At 41.7% G+C, this 16,995-nt stretch overlaps 2 protein-coding genes across 2 annotated transcripts; one reads left to right on the top strand and one right to left on the bottom strand.

The window, feature by feature from the left end:
- Window positions 1-558: 558 nt before the first annotated feature.
- Window positions 559-3,340, bottom strand: LOC123746378 (pupal cuticle protein Edg-91-like). Its single transcript, XM_045727883.2, has 2 exons — window positions 3,307-3,340; window positions 559-1,383 (listed from the first exon to the last, which is right to left on the bottom strand). Exons 1-2 carry the CDS (start codon window positions 3,316-3,318, stop codon window positions 637-639), a joined length of 759 nt encoding a protein of 252 aa, XP_045583839.2. The 5' UTR covers window positions 3,319-3,340; the 3' UTR covers window positions 559-636.
- An 11,753-nt stretch (window positions 3,341-15,093) lies between these two features.
- LOC123746185 (shematrin-like protein 2) lies at window positions 15,094-16,434 on the top strand. Its single transcript, XM_045727507.2, has 2 exons — window positions 15,094-15,489; window positions 15,767-16,434. The coding sequence occupies exons 1-2, from the start codon at window positions 15,478-15,480 to the stop codon at window positions 16,349-16,351; spliced, it is 597 nt and encodes a 198-aa protein (XP_045583463.2). The 5' UTR covers window positions 15,094-15,477; the 3' UTR covers window positions 16,352-16,434.
- The last annotated feature ends 561 nt before the right edge of the window (window positions 16,435-16,995 follow it).

The following is a 16,995-nucleotide window of genomic DNA, read 5'->3' as shown; positions in this document are numbered from 1 at the left end:
ATCATATTACCTAAGGAGAGAGTGGGGAGTCACAGCGGCTCGAGTGGGTGTGTGCACGTGACAACGAGGCTAGGTGTGGGAGCCGCATCCCCTAAATGTGTGACGTTGAGCCCCTCTCCAAGGGCCAGAAGCGCCTAGTGTGATCTCCTAGTGAAGTATAAGCACTCTACCGAGTTGTGGGTTGGGTTGTCCGTAGAGAAGGATCAACGACGACAACACCAACCAACCCACAAGTCTATAATAAATAACACAATGACACATTTTATAATGATATACCACCAATAGCACTGATTACGTGTTGAGGTTTACACAAGTCAATCCACTAACTTGGAGTCATATAAACAAGATTAGATAGTAGCCTGACAGATTTTGGCCATAAATCTATAATAAGTTCGTCTGGTCGTGTAGAATTAAATAATTTTTATTGTATACAACTTTTTAATTGATTGTGGATTATGTAAGTAAAAGAACAGTGACATACTATTTCTGCAATACTGTCAATGAAATATATATTTTCACCGGAAATACGCAATGGAGAACCGAAAGAAAATCATGGGAGAAATTTGTCGTCTTTTAATTTATATATTTTACATTTTAAATCTCAATCATAATAAGTCAGCAGACAGTTGCTGATGTTCAGCCATAGTATCCATAGCCCCCATAGCCTCCGTAGCCTCCATAGCCCCCTCCAAAACCTCTGCCAAAGCCTCCAATTCCGCCTAGGTAACCAGGCTCAGCGCTCCTCTTTCCACGATAGAAGCCTCCGTATCCTCCATAACCTCCACCATAGCCTCCATATCCTCCCCCGAAGCCTCCAAAGCCTCTGAAGCCGCCTAGGTAACCAGGCTCAGCTTCAGGCTCAGCAACAGGCTCAGCGCTCCTCTTTCCACGATAAAAGCCTCCGTATCCTCCATAACCTCCACCATAGCCTCCATAACCTCCACCATAGCCTCCATATCCTCCACCGATGCCTCCAAAGCCTCTGAAGCCGCCTCGGTAACCAGGCTCAGCTTCAGGCTCAGCAACAGGCTCAGCGCTCCTCTTTCCACGATAGAAGCCTCCGTATCCTCCATAACCTCCACCATAGCCTCCATAACCTCCACCATAGCCTCCATATCCTCCTCCAAAGCCTCTGAAGCCTCCTAGGTAACCGGGCTCAGCTTCAGGCTCAGCAACAGGCTCAGCGCTCCTCTTTCCACGATAGAAGCCTCCGTAGCCTCCATAACCTCCACCGAAGCCGCCGTATCCTCCCCCAAAGCCTCCGAAACCACGACCGAATCCCCCTAAGTAGCCAGGCTCAGCAACTGGGGAAGGCTTAGCAACTGGGGAAGGCTCAGCGCTTGTGGCCACAAAGCAGGAGGTGGCCAGGGCGGCAACAATCACCTGTAAGATCAACACAAACATTAGTCAATGAGATTACACTTAAAATGAGTGAAGCTTAAAGTATTTTCAATTACAAGCAGAATTTTATATTCAGGACTTATATATAATTCAAACAATTAAACGATCACCTTTAAGATCCCTATTTAGATTAATGGCTCAAAGATAACTACAACTACAATACAGGAAACAAAAGATGGGTATTCCTATATATACCAAACAAAATTTCACATTAAACGAACCAGCTAGCCCATGTCTGTTATGTTTTCCTGAAATATGTTCCATAAATCAGAAGCCCCATACATCTGAACCTATGTTTACCGGAGAAGACTAATGCAGTGTCTGGCATCATCCCAGGCGTAATTTCGAACCCTAATCACGGACCTTGTGGATTTGTTCAAACTTTGGAGGTGTCGTGGTGTGCTGGTCTAGGGCGGGTGCTAGGTGGTCTAGAATGTAGTGATTTCAGGGAGTACCAAGTGTGTGGGTTCGAATCTTCCTCATGATTCGAAATTTTCATGATACTGATTTTCACATTTATACACCACGTTAATGTGATTTCATTGTACATATACCGGAATCGTTTCTGATTCTATTTTTTTTCAATTTGCTTCCAATGTTACGTGTTCTATTTTGAGTTCATTTTGATCATAGATTTCGTTAAACCCTTTAATTGATTAATATACATCAATCATGTCACCTCCTACTAATTACCTTTCGAGTGAATGTAAGTTAATCCTTTCTAATTGCTTTCATATGGTAGGTTTCAAACAGGAAGATAAGTAAATCTTAATTTACGTTTATTACAGACGCAATTAGTAAGCTTTCCTAATATCTCTCATAAGGTGGTTTCTAATTCCAGGATTAACTTTGTCATCAGTTATTACTTTTCTAAAGAATTTAGAATTACGCGATTTAAATGGGACCAAACAAAGAAAATCAAAAGCTAGATAAAACTAAACAATAATATGTCTTAGTTTGGGCTTAAGACCTATCAACTTCTGGAGGGTTATTTATAAACCACCACAAGTGCTTACTGACCAACCAGCAACCATACTGTAGCCTTAAACATAGTCCTGGACTAAGGTAAGCTCTCAGTGTATATCCACCGAGCGGCGGGGACATCTCTCTGAGTATACATATTCATTGATGACATATTACGGACTCTTCCAGTAATGAATTTTGATCTACTTTTTGGTTCATATGTAAAACATTTATACATCGATTTCTTAGATTAAAAATCCTAACTAATCATGACTCTCAGATCTCTACGTATTCAGATTTGGTAATGTCATCACTGTTAAATTTTATCTGGTAACTTACTCATCGTTTTCTATGTCTAAAACCCTAAAATAATGTGACTAAATGTACTTTTAAGGAAATATTTATAAACACAATCAGCAAATAAAATGTAAAGGAACAATATAACTTTCAATAGTAAATGTAAGATACTAAATCTAACAGGCTTAAGAACAAGAAAGTGTTGTGCCATAGACAACACCCTGAAGAGGCCTGACGGCTGAGTGGACAGCGCTCGGGATTCGAAGTCCTAAGGTCTGGATTCGATCCCCTGCTGAGGCGGAAACTAATGGACAGAGATTCTTTGACCCTGATGTTTATGTTCACCTTGCAGTAAATAGGTACCTGGAAGTAAGACAGCTGCTACGGGCTGCTTCCTGGGGGATGTGTAACAACAAGGAGGCCTTGTTGAGGACCGGGCCGTGTGGACGCTACGCCCCGAAATCATCTCATGATTGATCTTTTTACCTTCGGAGGATAGTTAAGGCCACCACAATAGCTTAACAACATAGCAACTATTTCCTCAACATTGTGTAGGACCAAGGTAAACCCTCAGTGCATGTATACCAAGGATTGGAGTATACATCTCGGTGTACATGTATCTCGTAGGACGGGTGTATAACTCACCAGGGACGTCATGACTGTGGGGTGACTGTCGGCTGACTGTGTTCAGCTGGAGCCAACGCGTCCTTTTATACCGCTCAGTGAAGGTCAACAGTTTCCAGTGTGATTGTTCCAAAATTAAACATTTATTTATATTCCATATGGAAGCCTAACATTACCTACAGTACTCACATGCTCGTTCATCTACACCCAGCGTCACCCACAGTGTTCATCCACCCACACTCACATGCAGCGTCATACATATACTAACACCTGGCATCACCCCACGGTTCTCACCCAACCACACCCACAGTGGCCCACAATAATTACCTCACTCACACTCAGCGTGGCCCACAGTTCTCATCCACCCGCAATAGCGTCACCCACAGAACTCATCCACCCACACCAAATGTCACCCACAGAATCACCAATCTATATTATTCACCATCCACTTATTCACGCCATTCTTCATCCACGCTCTCATATATACACTAAATCACTTGCAGTTCTCACCTCGCATCACTTACAGCACTCATTCATCCACACCAGGAGTACTCACCCACGCCCTGCTTCACCCACAGTTCTCAACGACTCATGGTACTCGCCCACTCATACATCCACATCCAGCGGATGTGGATGATGTTATTTATTTCCCAAAATCTAATGGAATAGATGCATAGAAAACATTATCAATAAATATAACTCTACCAAAATAATTAGAATTCATAACAGAAGTGATACAAAGAAAAAAATATGAAATGTGTAATGGAATGTCAATTCGAAAGTAATTTCCCATATGTTATTAAACCGAAGTCAAGTGAAAATATAACAGAAAATTAAGAAGAAATTTGTGGTATCTGGAACATACACTTTTATTTATCTGAAGGGTCCCAAGTGTAATTGTTCAACCTCACAAGTGGTACTGGTGTTCCACTTGTGAGGAATATATCTACCAGTTCAGCATCCCAAGAGTCCATATCTAGCAGCATAACGTCCCAATCGATATATCTGTCTGTAAAACGTACCGAGTGCCCGTATCTAGCACCATAACATCCCAAGTTTCTGAATCCAACAATACAGCGTCCCAAGTGCCTGAACCCAACAATACAGCGTCCCAAGTGTCTGTATCCAACAGTACAGCGTTCCAAGTGTCTGTATCCAACAGTACAGCGTCCCAAGTGTCTGTATCCAACAGTACAGCGTCCCAAGTGTCTGTATCCAACAGTACAGCGTCCCAAGTGTCTGTATCCAACAGTACAGCGTCCCAAGTGTCTGTATCCAACAGTACAGCGTCCCAAGTGTCTGTATCCAACAGTACAGCGTTCCAAGTGTCTGTATCCAACAGTACAGCGTTCCAAGTGTCTGTATCCAACAGTACAGCGTCCCAAGTGTCTGTATCCAACAGTACAGCGTCCCAAGTGTCTGTATCCAACAGTACAGCGTTCCAAGTGTCTGTATCCAACAGTACAGCGTCCCAAGTGTCTGTATCCAACAGTACAGCGTCCCAAGTGTCTGTATCCAACAGTACAGCGTCCCAAGTGTCTGTATCCAACAGTACAGCGTTCCAAGTGTCTGTATCCAACAGTACAGCGTCCCAAGTGTCTGTATCCAACAGTACAGCGTCCCAAGTGTCTGTATCCAACAGTACAGCGTTCCAAGTGTCTGTATCCAACAGTACAGCGTCCCAAGTGTCTGTATCCAACAGTACAGCGTCCCAAGTGTCTGTATCCAACAGTACAGCGTCCCAAGTGTCTGTATCCAACAGTACAGCGTCCCAAGTGTCTGTATCCAACAGTACAGCGTCCCAAGTTTCTGTATCCAACAGTACAGCGTCCCAAGTGTCTTTATTCAACGGCTCAGCGTCCCAAGTGTCTGTCACCTAGAGTACAGGTGCAGACAGGGGATTAAAAAAATAATTAAATAAACAATGGAAGAAATGCTATCCAGTCTTTGAATAGTACAAAAATATATATTTTATTGAATGTGTTCCCATTAAGGTTAGAGTTCCCAGACAATAGCGCAAGGGTCAGGGTGAGACTTTTTTTTTTTTATTCCACAAAAGCAATTAAAAAAGTAGACAAAAATAGTTAACATTTGCCGGTAACAACATGGGTGTCAGTATCGATCCTGGTGGCGCCTTAATTACTTTCTATTCTCTGCTTAATAGATTTTTACTCAACTTGTAATACTTTGTTTCCTGACTGGCAGGTATACCCTTAACCATTAATAAATTTAACCTTTAAGCTCCGGAGCTGGAGCCTCTAGGGCAGTTCGTTGTTGCCTTCATCCTCGTTCTGACAGTTCCTGCGACGGCGCTGGAACCAATCGTATTGGCGTTTGCCTTTCCATTGGAGACTTTCGGCGCCGTGGAGAGGGGCGGACCTGCTGCATGGGTAACAGCTTCTCCTCCGTATCAACCTACCCTGGCTTTGCTCGCTGGAGATTAGGGGGGGGGGGGGAGACCTGCTGCATGGGTAACAGCTTCTCTCCCGTATCAACCTACCTTGACTTTGCGCCCTGGAGAGGTCACTCCACACCGACAACCAGAGCGCAACTCCATAGTCTCCTGAGACTGATCGATGTTTACTACTATTAATATCCTTTTCGAGTGTGGATGTTTGAGCTCTATTTTTAAGTAGTCGTTTGATTAATGTAAAGACTCTATTTACTCGTTTTGTTTTTATACATTACTTAAAGTTTTTGTCTTGAGGTTGTTTCAGGCGCTACAGTGAATATGTTCTTTGTATTAACAATTGTTATGCTAAGGATGTTTTTTTGACGTCTCTGTAGCTTCTCTATGCCTGTACTTTTCATCGTTGTCCCTTCAATTTGCTGCTTCTCTAATTGAAGATTTTAACTTCATCGAATTCCCCTAAAATTGAATGTAATATAATCATGTCATTCCTGTTTCTTTAACATCATTGATTAGTTTTATACTGTTTAAGGCAGAGCGACAACGGAGGACAGAGTGCGACACAGTTTTCACAATCCCATGAATGGTAGCTATTTTCCTGTCATTCGTTTCACTGGCATTGGTTTAGTCAGGATCGACGCTGCTGGGTTTGGGTGTAGGTATATGATGTGATTGCATTCTAGCTTATGAGTGATTCTTTTCTGGCGGTAAGGGTTTATCGAACCCCTCTATGGGGTTTATTTAAACCCCATAGAGGGTTCCATGGGGTTTTAATTAGTAAGTCTCCCGAATTCCTTGTGGTATTAGTTGTTTTCCCTTTCCTTTGTTTCTAAAGATGCCGAGCTTGAACATTTTTGAACTTATAATAGTTTAACGATTTTACGTCGATTAGTTAATCACATAACGAAACTAAGAATGGTCAATACCTGTAGTGATTTTCAGTAAAGTAAGTCAATAGATAAATTATTCTTATGAGAAGGAACAACCATAAGTGAAGTGGTTTAAAGTGCCACTTTAAACTCATACCCCAGAAGTGATTCGAACTCATACTGCCAGAAGGAATGCATCTGATGTACAGAAATGCATCTGATGTACAGATGCATTGCTGCTGGCAGTATGGGTTTGAGTCACTTCTTGGACGTGAGTTTTCAGTTGCATATATGCCTGGAGACCGTTCAGACTTGTTCACATTTGTGTTCCTCACGTGTACCCCAAAGAATGAGGTGATTTGATAAAATACCATGCCCAAGATTTCCAACAGAGTGCCGGCGGGGGAATGGGAAATTAGCCTCGGCTACCATCCTTTTTTTGTTCGGTCGTGTCGGTCGAGTGGTTAAGGGATCCTGTACATCAGATGCATTGCTTCTGGCAGTATGGGTTCGAGTCACTTCTGGGGTGTGAGTTTTCAGTTATATATGAAAACTCACACCCCAGTAGTGACTCGAACCCATACTGCCAGGAGCAACGCAACTGGTATTCAGTCGCATATAGTCCTGGGGACCATTCAGGCTTGTTCACATTTGTGTTCCTCACGTGTGACCCAAAGAATGAGGTGATTTGATAAAATGCTATGCCCAAGATTACCATCCGAGTGCCGGCGGGAAAGTGGTTCAGATAGCTTCGGCTATCACTTCCTTATGTCCGGTCATGATGGTCAACTGGATTAAGGCGTCCTGTTGATACCAGTTGCGTTGCTCCTGGCAGTATGGGCTCGAGTCACTTCTGGGGTGTGAGTTTTCAGAGTCATATATATATATATATATATATATATATATATATATATATATATATATATATATATATATATATATATATATATGTATAATATATATATATATATATATATATATATATATATATATATATATATCTATACATATATATATATATATATATATATATATATATATATACATATATATATATATATATATATATATATATATATATACATATATATATATATATATATATATATATATATATATATATATATATATATATATATATATATATATATATATATATATATATATATATATATATATATTAGTATATTTTGGTAGCAGTCTTTCCTGTAGACATATATTATTAAATATGACCGAAAAAGTAAGATTAATAATTCTAACACGAATTTTCTCAATCTTTCGTACATTACGCTTCACTGTTGGAGGTAAATCAAAAATCAATTCTCCAAAATTCATTTTTATTTCTAGTCTGACGCGACACGGGCGCGTTTCGTAAAACTTATTACATTTTCAAAGACTTTAGTTCACAAATACACAACTGATTAGAACTTACGTATCTCCGATTTTATATCTACATTTGAGTGAGGTGGGAGGGGTGATGTGGCATTAACACAAGACAGAACAAGAGGGGATATTAATAAGGTATTAAAAGTATCAACACAAGACAGAACACAAACAATGGGTATTGAATAGAAGTGTTTGTAGAAAGCCTATTGGTCCATATTTCTTGATGCTTCTATATTGGCGAAAGCGACTGCCAACAGCGACTGCCCTGACAGGTACAAGAGGAGTGTTGTTAACGCATCACCAATTTCTTCTTCGACACCAAGCTCCAGCACAAGGTTTCCTGGAGACACCCCAAGTGCAAGCACTAGCACCAACTCGACCTGGTGCTTACAGGGTGTAACAATCTGAGAAACGTCAAACTGACCCGCAGCTTCCAGAGCGCAGATTGTGACACCGACCACTCTCTCGTCGTTTGCAGAGTAAAGTTCCAGCCCCGGAAAATCCACAGAGCAAAGAAGGATGGAAGACCACGCATTAACGTAAACAAGACCCGTGACCTTCACAAGGTGGAGGAATTCACTGCGGCGTTGGTAAATGCCCTTCCTGTTCCACCGTGTGATATCGCAAGTGAGAGGTGGCCACATGTCAGGGGTACTATTTTCAACACTGCCATTGTCCACTTTCGGTAAGAGGCAGAACAATTCAGCAGATTGCTTCGAGGCCAGTGCAGAGGAACTGTTACCCCTCGTAGAGGAAAAGAGACGAGCTCTCTCATCCTACAAGAACCTGCCCTCAGAAAGTAACCTACAGGTCCTCCGTACTGCCCGTAGTAGAGGCAACAAACTTCCAGACTGCGGCCACTGTCGGCAACATAAGAGGCATGTACGAAGGGATCAAACAGGCAACAGGCCCTACACACAAGAGGATGGCTCCTCTGAAGTCAGCCACTGGAGAGTTCATTAAAGACCGTGATCAACAGATGAATCGCTGGGTGGAACATTACTCTGAACTCTACTCCAGAGAGAGAACTTGGTCAGCATAGAGGCTTTGGATGCAATCGAGTGCCTGCCCGTCATGGAAGAACTTGATCTTGAACCAATTGTGGAAGAAGTTGAGAAAGCAGTAGATTCACTTTCCTCAGGGAAAGCCCCAGGAGACGACGGGATTCCACCTGAAGTTCTCAAGTGCGCTCGTGGAACACTTAAAACTGAGCTCCATGAACTTCTGTGCCAGTGCTGGAGGGAGGGCTCGGTGTCACAAGACATGAGAGATGCAAACATCATCACTCTCTACAAAAATAAAGGTGACAGAAGCGATGTCAACAACTATCGCAGCATCTCCCTCCTCAGCGTCGTCGGCAAACTCTTCGCCAGGGTCGTCTTGGTCAGGCTTCAGATTCTTGCCGAAAGAATGTACCCCGAGTCACAGTGTGGTTTTCGAGCTTAGAGGTCGACCACTGACATGGTGTTCTCCCTGAGACAGCTTCAAGAAAAGTGCAGGGAGCAGAGAAAAGCCTTATACATCGCCTTCATTGACCTTACAAAGGCCTTCGACCTCGTGAGCAGGGACGGACTCTTCAAGATTTTGGCCAAAATTGGCTGTCCACCCATACTGCTCAGCATGATACAATCGTTCCACAAGGACATGAAGGGGACAGTCGTGTACGACGGCTCAACTTCTGAACCATTCAACATCAACAGTGGTGTTAAACAGGGGTTTGTTCTTGCTCCAACCCTGTTTGGCATCTTCGCGATCCTCGTCAAGCATGCCTTTGGAACAACCACAGAAGGCATCTATCTCCGTACAAGATCTGATGGAAAGCTCTACAATCTATCCAGACTCCGAGTAAAGACAACAGTACAGATGACGAATCCTCAGGGAGTTCCTCTTCGCCGACAACGCAGCGATCACCACACACACAGCAGAAGGCCTGCAGCAGCTACTCAACCGCTTTGCCGCAGCCTGTTCCGCATTCGGGCTGACAATCAGCCTGAAGAAGACACTGGTGATGGGACAAGATGTCAATGAGCTACCCTGTATAAATATAGCAGCCTATGTGCTGGAGGCAGTTCACGAGTTTGTGTACCTGGGCTCCACAATCTCAGACACCCTTTCCCTGGACACTGAGCTCAACAGGCGTTTCGGGAAGGTCGCAACAACACTGGCCAGGTTCACAAAGCGCGTTTGGGAAAATGCCAAACTGACAGTGCACACCAAGGCACAAGTCTACATGGCATGTGTGGTGAGTACATCTCTCTCTCTCTCTCTCTCTCTCTCTCTCTCTCTCTCTCTCTCTCTCTCACTCTCTCTCTCTCTCACTCTCTCACTCTCTCACTCTCTTTCTCTCTCTCTCTCACTCTCTCACTCTCTCACTCTCTCACTCTCTCACTCTCTCACTCTCTCACTCTCTCACTCTCTCACTCTCTCACTCTCTTTCTCTCTCTCTCTCTCTCTCTCTCTCTCTCTCTCTCTCTCTCTCTTTCTACGGCGTCGTCAGGGGTCCACTTATGGTAAGGTGTGGCACCACGAGCGAAGTTTCCCCCTCTGGATGACTCAGATATTTCAAGGTGAGAGTTAAACTCATTGACTGATTTCCCCGTACTCTCACACAGTACACAATGCATTTTGACGTCAAAATACCGAACGGAAAAATCAAGGAGTACTCTGCATCACAAGGGTTCACAAACATTAACGTTTTCTATGCCAGGGTTAATAGGTTAGGTTAGGTTCAAGCGTTTAAGTACATTATTTCTGTCCATTGTGGCAACTCCAGAACACAGGCTGGATTGTTAGTGTATGGAAACATTTATATAAGTTGATGAAGCATAGATTGTCAGTCAATGTTGCGTCCTCAAATTGCGAAGCAATAAGAAGGTACATATAACGTTATTTACAATTTGAATAAAATAATATGAATATAATATTTCCAGCCGAAGTTTTAAGACAAAGCGAAATTTATCTGAATGCTTCCTCTATTCTTGTTCTGATACGTCTCTCTAGTATCTTACAAAGCTTATAAGTGGCGCTGTTATGTAGTTTAGTGACTCCTGATTTTTTATCTTTTAGGTAAATAAATAGCATATATCCTGATCTCCATACTCTGGTAATTCAGTTATTTGCTGTGATGATTTGAGGAGTGCAGCAAGGTGTTTGCTCAGCACAAGGTCTGCCTCTTTTGGTATTCATAGTGAGATTCCGTTTACTACTATTGTTAGGAATTAAAACTTCATTGAGTTCAGGGTGGCGAAGGGTTTTGTTACGTCAAGTCGATGGCAATGTGAACTGTATGTTGCCAAATATCTTACTATAGCTGGCATTTTTTTAACAGTTTCTTATCATCACTCGTTATCAAATCAGTATTGTTGTGCTGCTGTCTTATTGCATATCTTTGGACCTTTACTACTTTCATTTGAGGTTTTTCCAAGATTTTTTCTTCAGTGATATATTAGAGGCTTTATAAAAGTGTACAAATACTGTATCCACTAAGAAACCACTGTAATCTGATGCTTTGCATCTGTAATAAATATTATTATTATTATCATCATTTAATAAATAATTTATAATGCATAAGCTGTATATACAGAGCTGAAGAGTTGTATATTTCTTTGAAATATACATTATCATATTGTTGTATTGTCAAGAAGACATTATCATACTATTGTATTGGGATGACGTGATACTAGTAATTACAACCATAACATTGGTGGTATGCTGATAATGCAAAGGGATCTGCAAGCATATCTGGGATGAAGTCGAACACCAGTCGACTTCATCTCATGCAAGTGCACAGTTATAAGTATACGGTGAGTCAGGAGATGTTGGAAGAACAGATGAAAGTGAAGACAGCTTCCTGAATGAGTGAAGGATCTGGGATGATGTGAGACAAAAGAACCCAGTTTAAAGCAACAAGGGTAAGGTGTCCAGAACATCTTATCCCAGTTCCTACACGAACAAGCACAGTACAGAGGTGAGGAAATGAACAAAGCCCGGTCTGCTGACACAATGCTAAAATTATAAGTTGTCCAAAAGTCCTTGAAAATCGAGGCCCACAATTCCGTAGAAGAGAGCCCCGCCCCTACTGGGGATCTTTTTATTTGTTTTGTTTTAGAATCGTTTTAAATCACCGTTTTTCCCGAAACGCTTTGCGTAATAGTCGCTTCATTACTTTGTGTTACTGCTGTGATTACCACCGTAAGCAGCTCTTATGTTCTATATACACACATTCTCTTAAAAAAAATTGGAACTGGAATTCAAATAATTTTCGAGGTCATTATGATTTTCTTTTCATCATTTTAATTTAGTGAGGGGAAGATTCAGTTCCCCTCTAGTCAAGTGTTCTTAACATTTCTCTACAATTACATATGTCCAATGGATTACCCAATACGTCCCCATACCCAATTTGACAGACTAAAAAACATCATTAGTCCTATGACATACCAGCATGACTTCAAAACCTTCAATATCTTGTTTTTACTTTACATATAGATATCTAGGACCAGACCAGTTTAAAGCCAATAAACAATATTTTATCATGTATGTTTATAGTGTGACGGTAAAGTGTTGTAGTGTTGATGTTCGGCAGTCCTCCAATGGCAGGTGGCAATGCCTTGTCACACTTACAGAAAAAAAAGAGACTGCTTGCCTGTTTATCTGTGGTAAGGTAATGGGAAGACACGCAAAACACAAAATATAAACAATGAAATTTTAATTACTTTAGAAAACAAGATATGAACAAAGACAATCCCTTGGCTTACGTAAAATTCAAAACAAGTCAACAAACAAAACATGAATAATTAATAAATGTGAAAAATTACTCTAATATAAAATAAAGTGCAAGACAATAATAATAATAATCAGGTGCTGAGAATATTGGCTAGAGCTGCCACCTCCCTTAGTACACGACAGCTAGGGCTTAGTCTACCAGAGAGAGATGTCAACTTCTAAGAGCACAAAGATATTCTGAGGAGGACGGCGTGAGCTGGCCCAGACGTCGACTCAGGTAGAGGGCGTGAGTGCAGGGGCAGGTGTTGTCGGCGATACACCAGCCAATCAGGAGCAGGCAGGCGGAGAATGGGTAGTTTGCTCGTTGACGACGGGTGGAGAGCCGGCGTGTCTGGTGGTGCAAGGTACGCTTTGCTTCCTGGGCAAAACGTTTTGTGATACTGGTGGATATATCTTCAATATAGTATCTTGTACTTGTAGAATGACGTAAATGATATAGGGAAGAGCAGGCTAAATCTCTCTTGAAAGAGATTATCGTCACAATAGAAACACAGCAGATCATATAGTGGTAATTTTTGCTATTGTGAAATCAAAACACGGAACCGCTTTAAATGGTACTGATAATTGTACTACTTAATTATAATTTAACTGTTCTTTAAAAGTGTTCAGAGACAATACCCTCATAATTAGCTTCCTATACCCCCAAGGGTATATGGATACCCCTGGTTAAGATCCCCTGCTTTTAGTGATCATCTGCTATGTGTAACTTGGCGTCGTCAGAGGTCCGCTTATGGTAAGGTGTGGCACCACGCGCGGCTTTTCCCCTCTGGATGACTCAGATATTTCAAGGTGAGAGTTAAACTCATTGACTGATTTCCCCGTCCTCTCACACACAGTACACAATGCATTTTGACATCAAAATGCCGAACGGACAATTCAATGAGTACTATACATCACAGTGGCTCACAAACATTAACGTTTTCTATGCCTGGGTTAATTGGTAAGGTTAAGTTAGGTTCAAGCGTTTAAGTACATTATTTCTGTCCATTGTGGCAACTCCAGAACACAGGTTGGATTATTAGTGTATGGAAACATTTATATAAGTTGATGAAGCATAGATTGTCAGTCAATGTTGCGTCCTCAAATTGCGAAGCAATAAGAAGGTACATATAACGTTATTTACAATTTGAATGAAAATAGTGTGAATATAATATTTCTAGCCGACATTTTAAGACACAAAGCGAATATTTATCTAAATGCTTAAACTGTTCTTTTCCTGATACGTCTCTCTAGTACCTTACAAAGCTTATAAGTAACGCTGTTATGTAGTTTAGTGACTTCTGATTTTTTATCCTATAGGTAAATAAATATCAAATCTCCTGGTCTCCAAATTCTGATAATTCAGTTATTTGCTGTGATGAGTTGAAGAGTACAGCAAGGTGTTTGCCCAGCACCAAATCTGCCTCTTTTAGTATACATTGTGATACTCCGTCTAATACTATTGTCATGGATTGAAACTTCATTGTGTTCAGGGTGGCGAAGAGTTTTGTTACGTCATGTCGATGGCAATGTGAACTGTATGTTGCCAGAGATCTTACTATACATGGTATTTGCTTAACAGTTTCTCATCGTCATTCGTTATCAAGTCAGTATTGTTGTGCTGCTGTCGTGATGCATATCTTTGGAACGTTACTATTTTCATTTGAAGTTTTTTTGAGGGATACATTAGAGGCTTTATAAAATGTACAAATACTGTATCCACTAAGAAACCACTGTAATCTGATACTTTGCATATCTAATAAATATCATTATTATTATGGTTATCCAAATTATTTTATAATACATAAGCAATATATACAGAGCTGCAGACTTGAATATTTGAACAAATCCACAAGGGCCGTGGCGAGGGTTCGAACCTACGTCCGAGAGAATCCCAGACGCGCCTTAACCGACTGAGCTACGACATGGTAAAAGAATTGCAACCGGGAAATCAACTGCAGGAAAAGAGACTGCAGGATCCGTGGTAGGTCAAGTTGATTTCCCGGTTACATTGTTTTATCATGTAGCTCAGTCGATTAAGGCGCATCTGGGATCCTCTCTGACGTAGGTTCGAACCCTCGCCACGTCCCTTGTGGATTTGTTCATATGATACATCACGCTATAGTGATTTTTGTGTATAAGTTGTATATTTCTCTGAAATATACATTATTATTGTATTGTCAAGAAAACATTATTATATTTTTGTATACGAATGACGTGATAATAATAATTACAACCAGAATTATGAACCAATTCGTGGCACAGTTGACTAAGGCGCAGCTGGGAACATCCTGTGCGTAGGTTCGAACCCTAATCACTGCCCTTGTGGATTTGTTCATTTGATATATCACGCCATTGTGATTTCAGTGTGTACAACCAGAACATTAGTGGTATGCTGAACATTAGTGGTATCAGTTATGCTTGCAAAAGTATTTGCAAGCATAACTGAGATGAAGTGAAGTGAAAACAGCTTCCTGAATCAGTGAAGGACCTGGGATGATATGTAAGACAAGAGAACACAGTTTAAAGCAACCAAGGGTAAGGTGTCGAACACATCTCATTATCCCAGCTTCAACACGAACAAGCACGACACAAAGGTGAGGGAAAGAACAAAGGACGGTCTGCTGTCACAATGCTAAAAATATATGTTGTCAGTCCTTGAAAATCGAGGCCCACAAGTCCACAGGAGAGAGCCCCGCCCCTGCCTGCCGGAATAAAAGGACGCGCTCCCTCCACCTGGCCACAGTCAGCTGATATTCCACAACTATGAAGATCTTGGTCAGTAACACTCTAGCTATCTTACAGAATTTCATAGTCATATCGGCTTTGATACGTTCTATTTGCTGATTAAAAAAATATATAATTTTCTTTGAATCATAATAGCAACACAGTTTTAGTATCTTGTTGAAAACAATCCAACGTTATTAGAGGAGTTTCATTCTCTTCATTATACATACCTCTTTCGAATACAAGAATGCTTCCTATGCTAGCCTATTTAAACTCCGTTTTAGTTAGTATAACTACATGTAACATAACATGTTGTATCATCCAACAGCTCATTGTTGCCGCCCTGGCGGCCTTCTGCTTGGTGGACACAAGCGCTGTTCCTGCCCCAGATGCTGAGCCCGGTTTCCTAGGTGGCTATAGAGGCTTCGGCCGAGGCCTCGGCTTTGGAGGAGGATATGGAGGCTATGGGGGAGGATATGGAGGCTACGGGGGAGGATATGGAGGCTACGGACTCTACGGTCGTAAGAAGAGGAGCGCTGAGCCTGCTGCTGAGCCTGAAGCTGAGCCCGGTTACTTTGGAGGTTTCGGCCGAGGCTTAGGAAGCTTTGGAGGCTTCGGAGGAGGATATGGAGGCTACGGGGGAGGATATGGAGGCTACGGACTCTACGGTCGTAAGAAGAGGAGCGCTGAGCCTGCTGCTGAGCCTGAAGCTGAGCCCGGTTACTTTGGAGGTTTCGGCCGAGGCTTAGGAAGCTTTGGAGGCTTCGGAGGAGGATATGGAGGCTACGGAGGCTACTATCGTGGGAAGAGAAGCGCTGAGCCCGGTTACCTTGGCGGATTCGGTGGAAGATACGGAGGATACGGAGGATACGGAGGCTATGGAGGGTATGGAGGCTATGGATACTACGGCTGAACACAGGCTATTATCATCTGGCTATCCTCTTCGTTTTGAGGAAATAAATAAAAATGTAAAATAAATCATAACAGTACAGATCATCTTAATAGTGTTATTATGCCCATTCAATGTGAATTGTTATTGGAAAAAAATAATTCATGTAATCCAGTTGGAATTAATTTGGAAACTAATTTATAGACATAATTCAGATATTTAAATTACAACCAATTCTAATTGATAATAACATAATTTGGGCTTTGGATGCTGTACTGTTGGATACAGAAACTTGGGACGCTGTACTGTTAAATACAGACACTTGGGACTCTGTACTGTTAAATAGAGACACCTGGGACTCTGTACCGTTAAATACAGGCACTTGGGACTCTGTACTGTTTAATACAGACACCTGGGACTCTGTACTGTTTAATACAGACACCTGGGACTCTGTACTGTTAAATACAGACACTTGGGACGCTGTCCTGTTAAATACAGGCACTTGGGACTCTGTACCGTTAAATACAGGCACTTGGGACTCTGTACTGTTTAATACAGACACCTGGGACTCCGTACTGTTAAATACAGACACTTGGGACGCTGTCCTGTTAAATACAGGCACTTGGGACTCTGTACTGTTGGATTCAAATAAAAGGATTTCAGAAACC

Source organism: Procambarus clarkii, chromosome 80, assembly GCF_040958095.1.
Source record: "Procambarus clarkii isolate CNS0578487 chromosome 80, FALCON_Pclarkii_2.0, whole genome shotgun sequence".
Taxonomy (NCBI): domain Eukaryota; kingdom Metazoa; phylum Arthropoda; class Malacostraca; order Decapoda; family Cambaridae; genus Procambarus; species Procambarus clarkii.
Note: the sequence above shows the minus strand (reverse complement) of the source record. Positions and strands in the feature narration are given on the sequence as shown.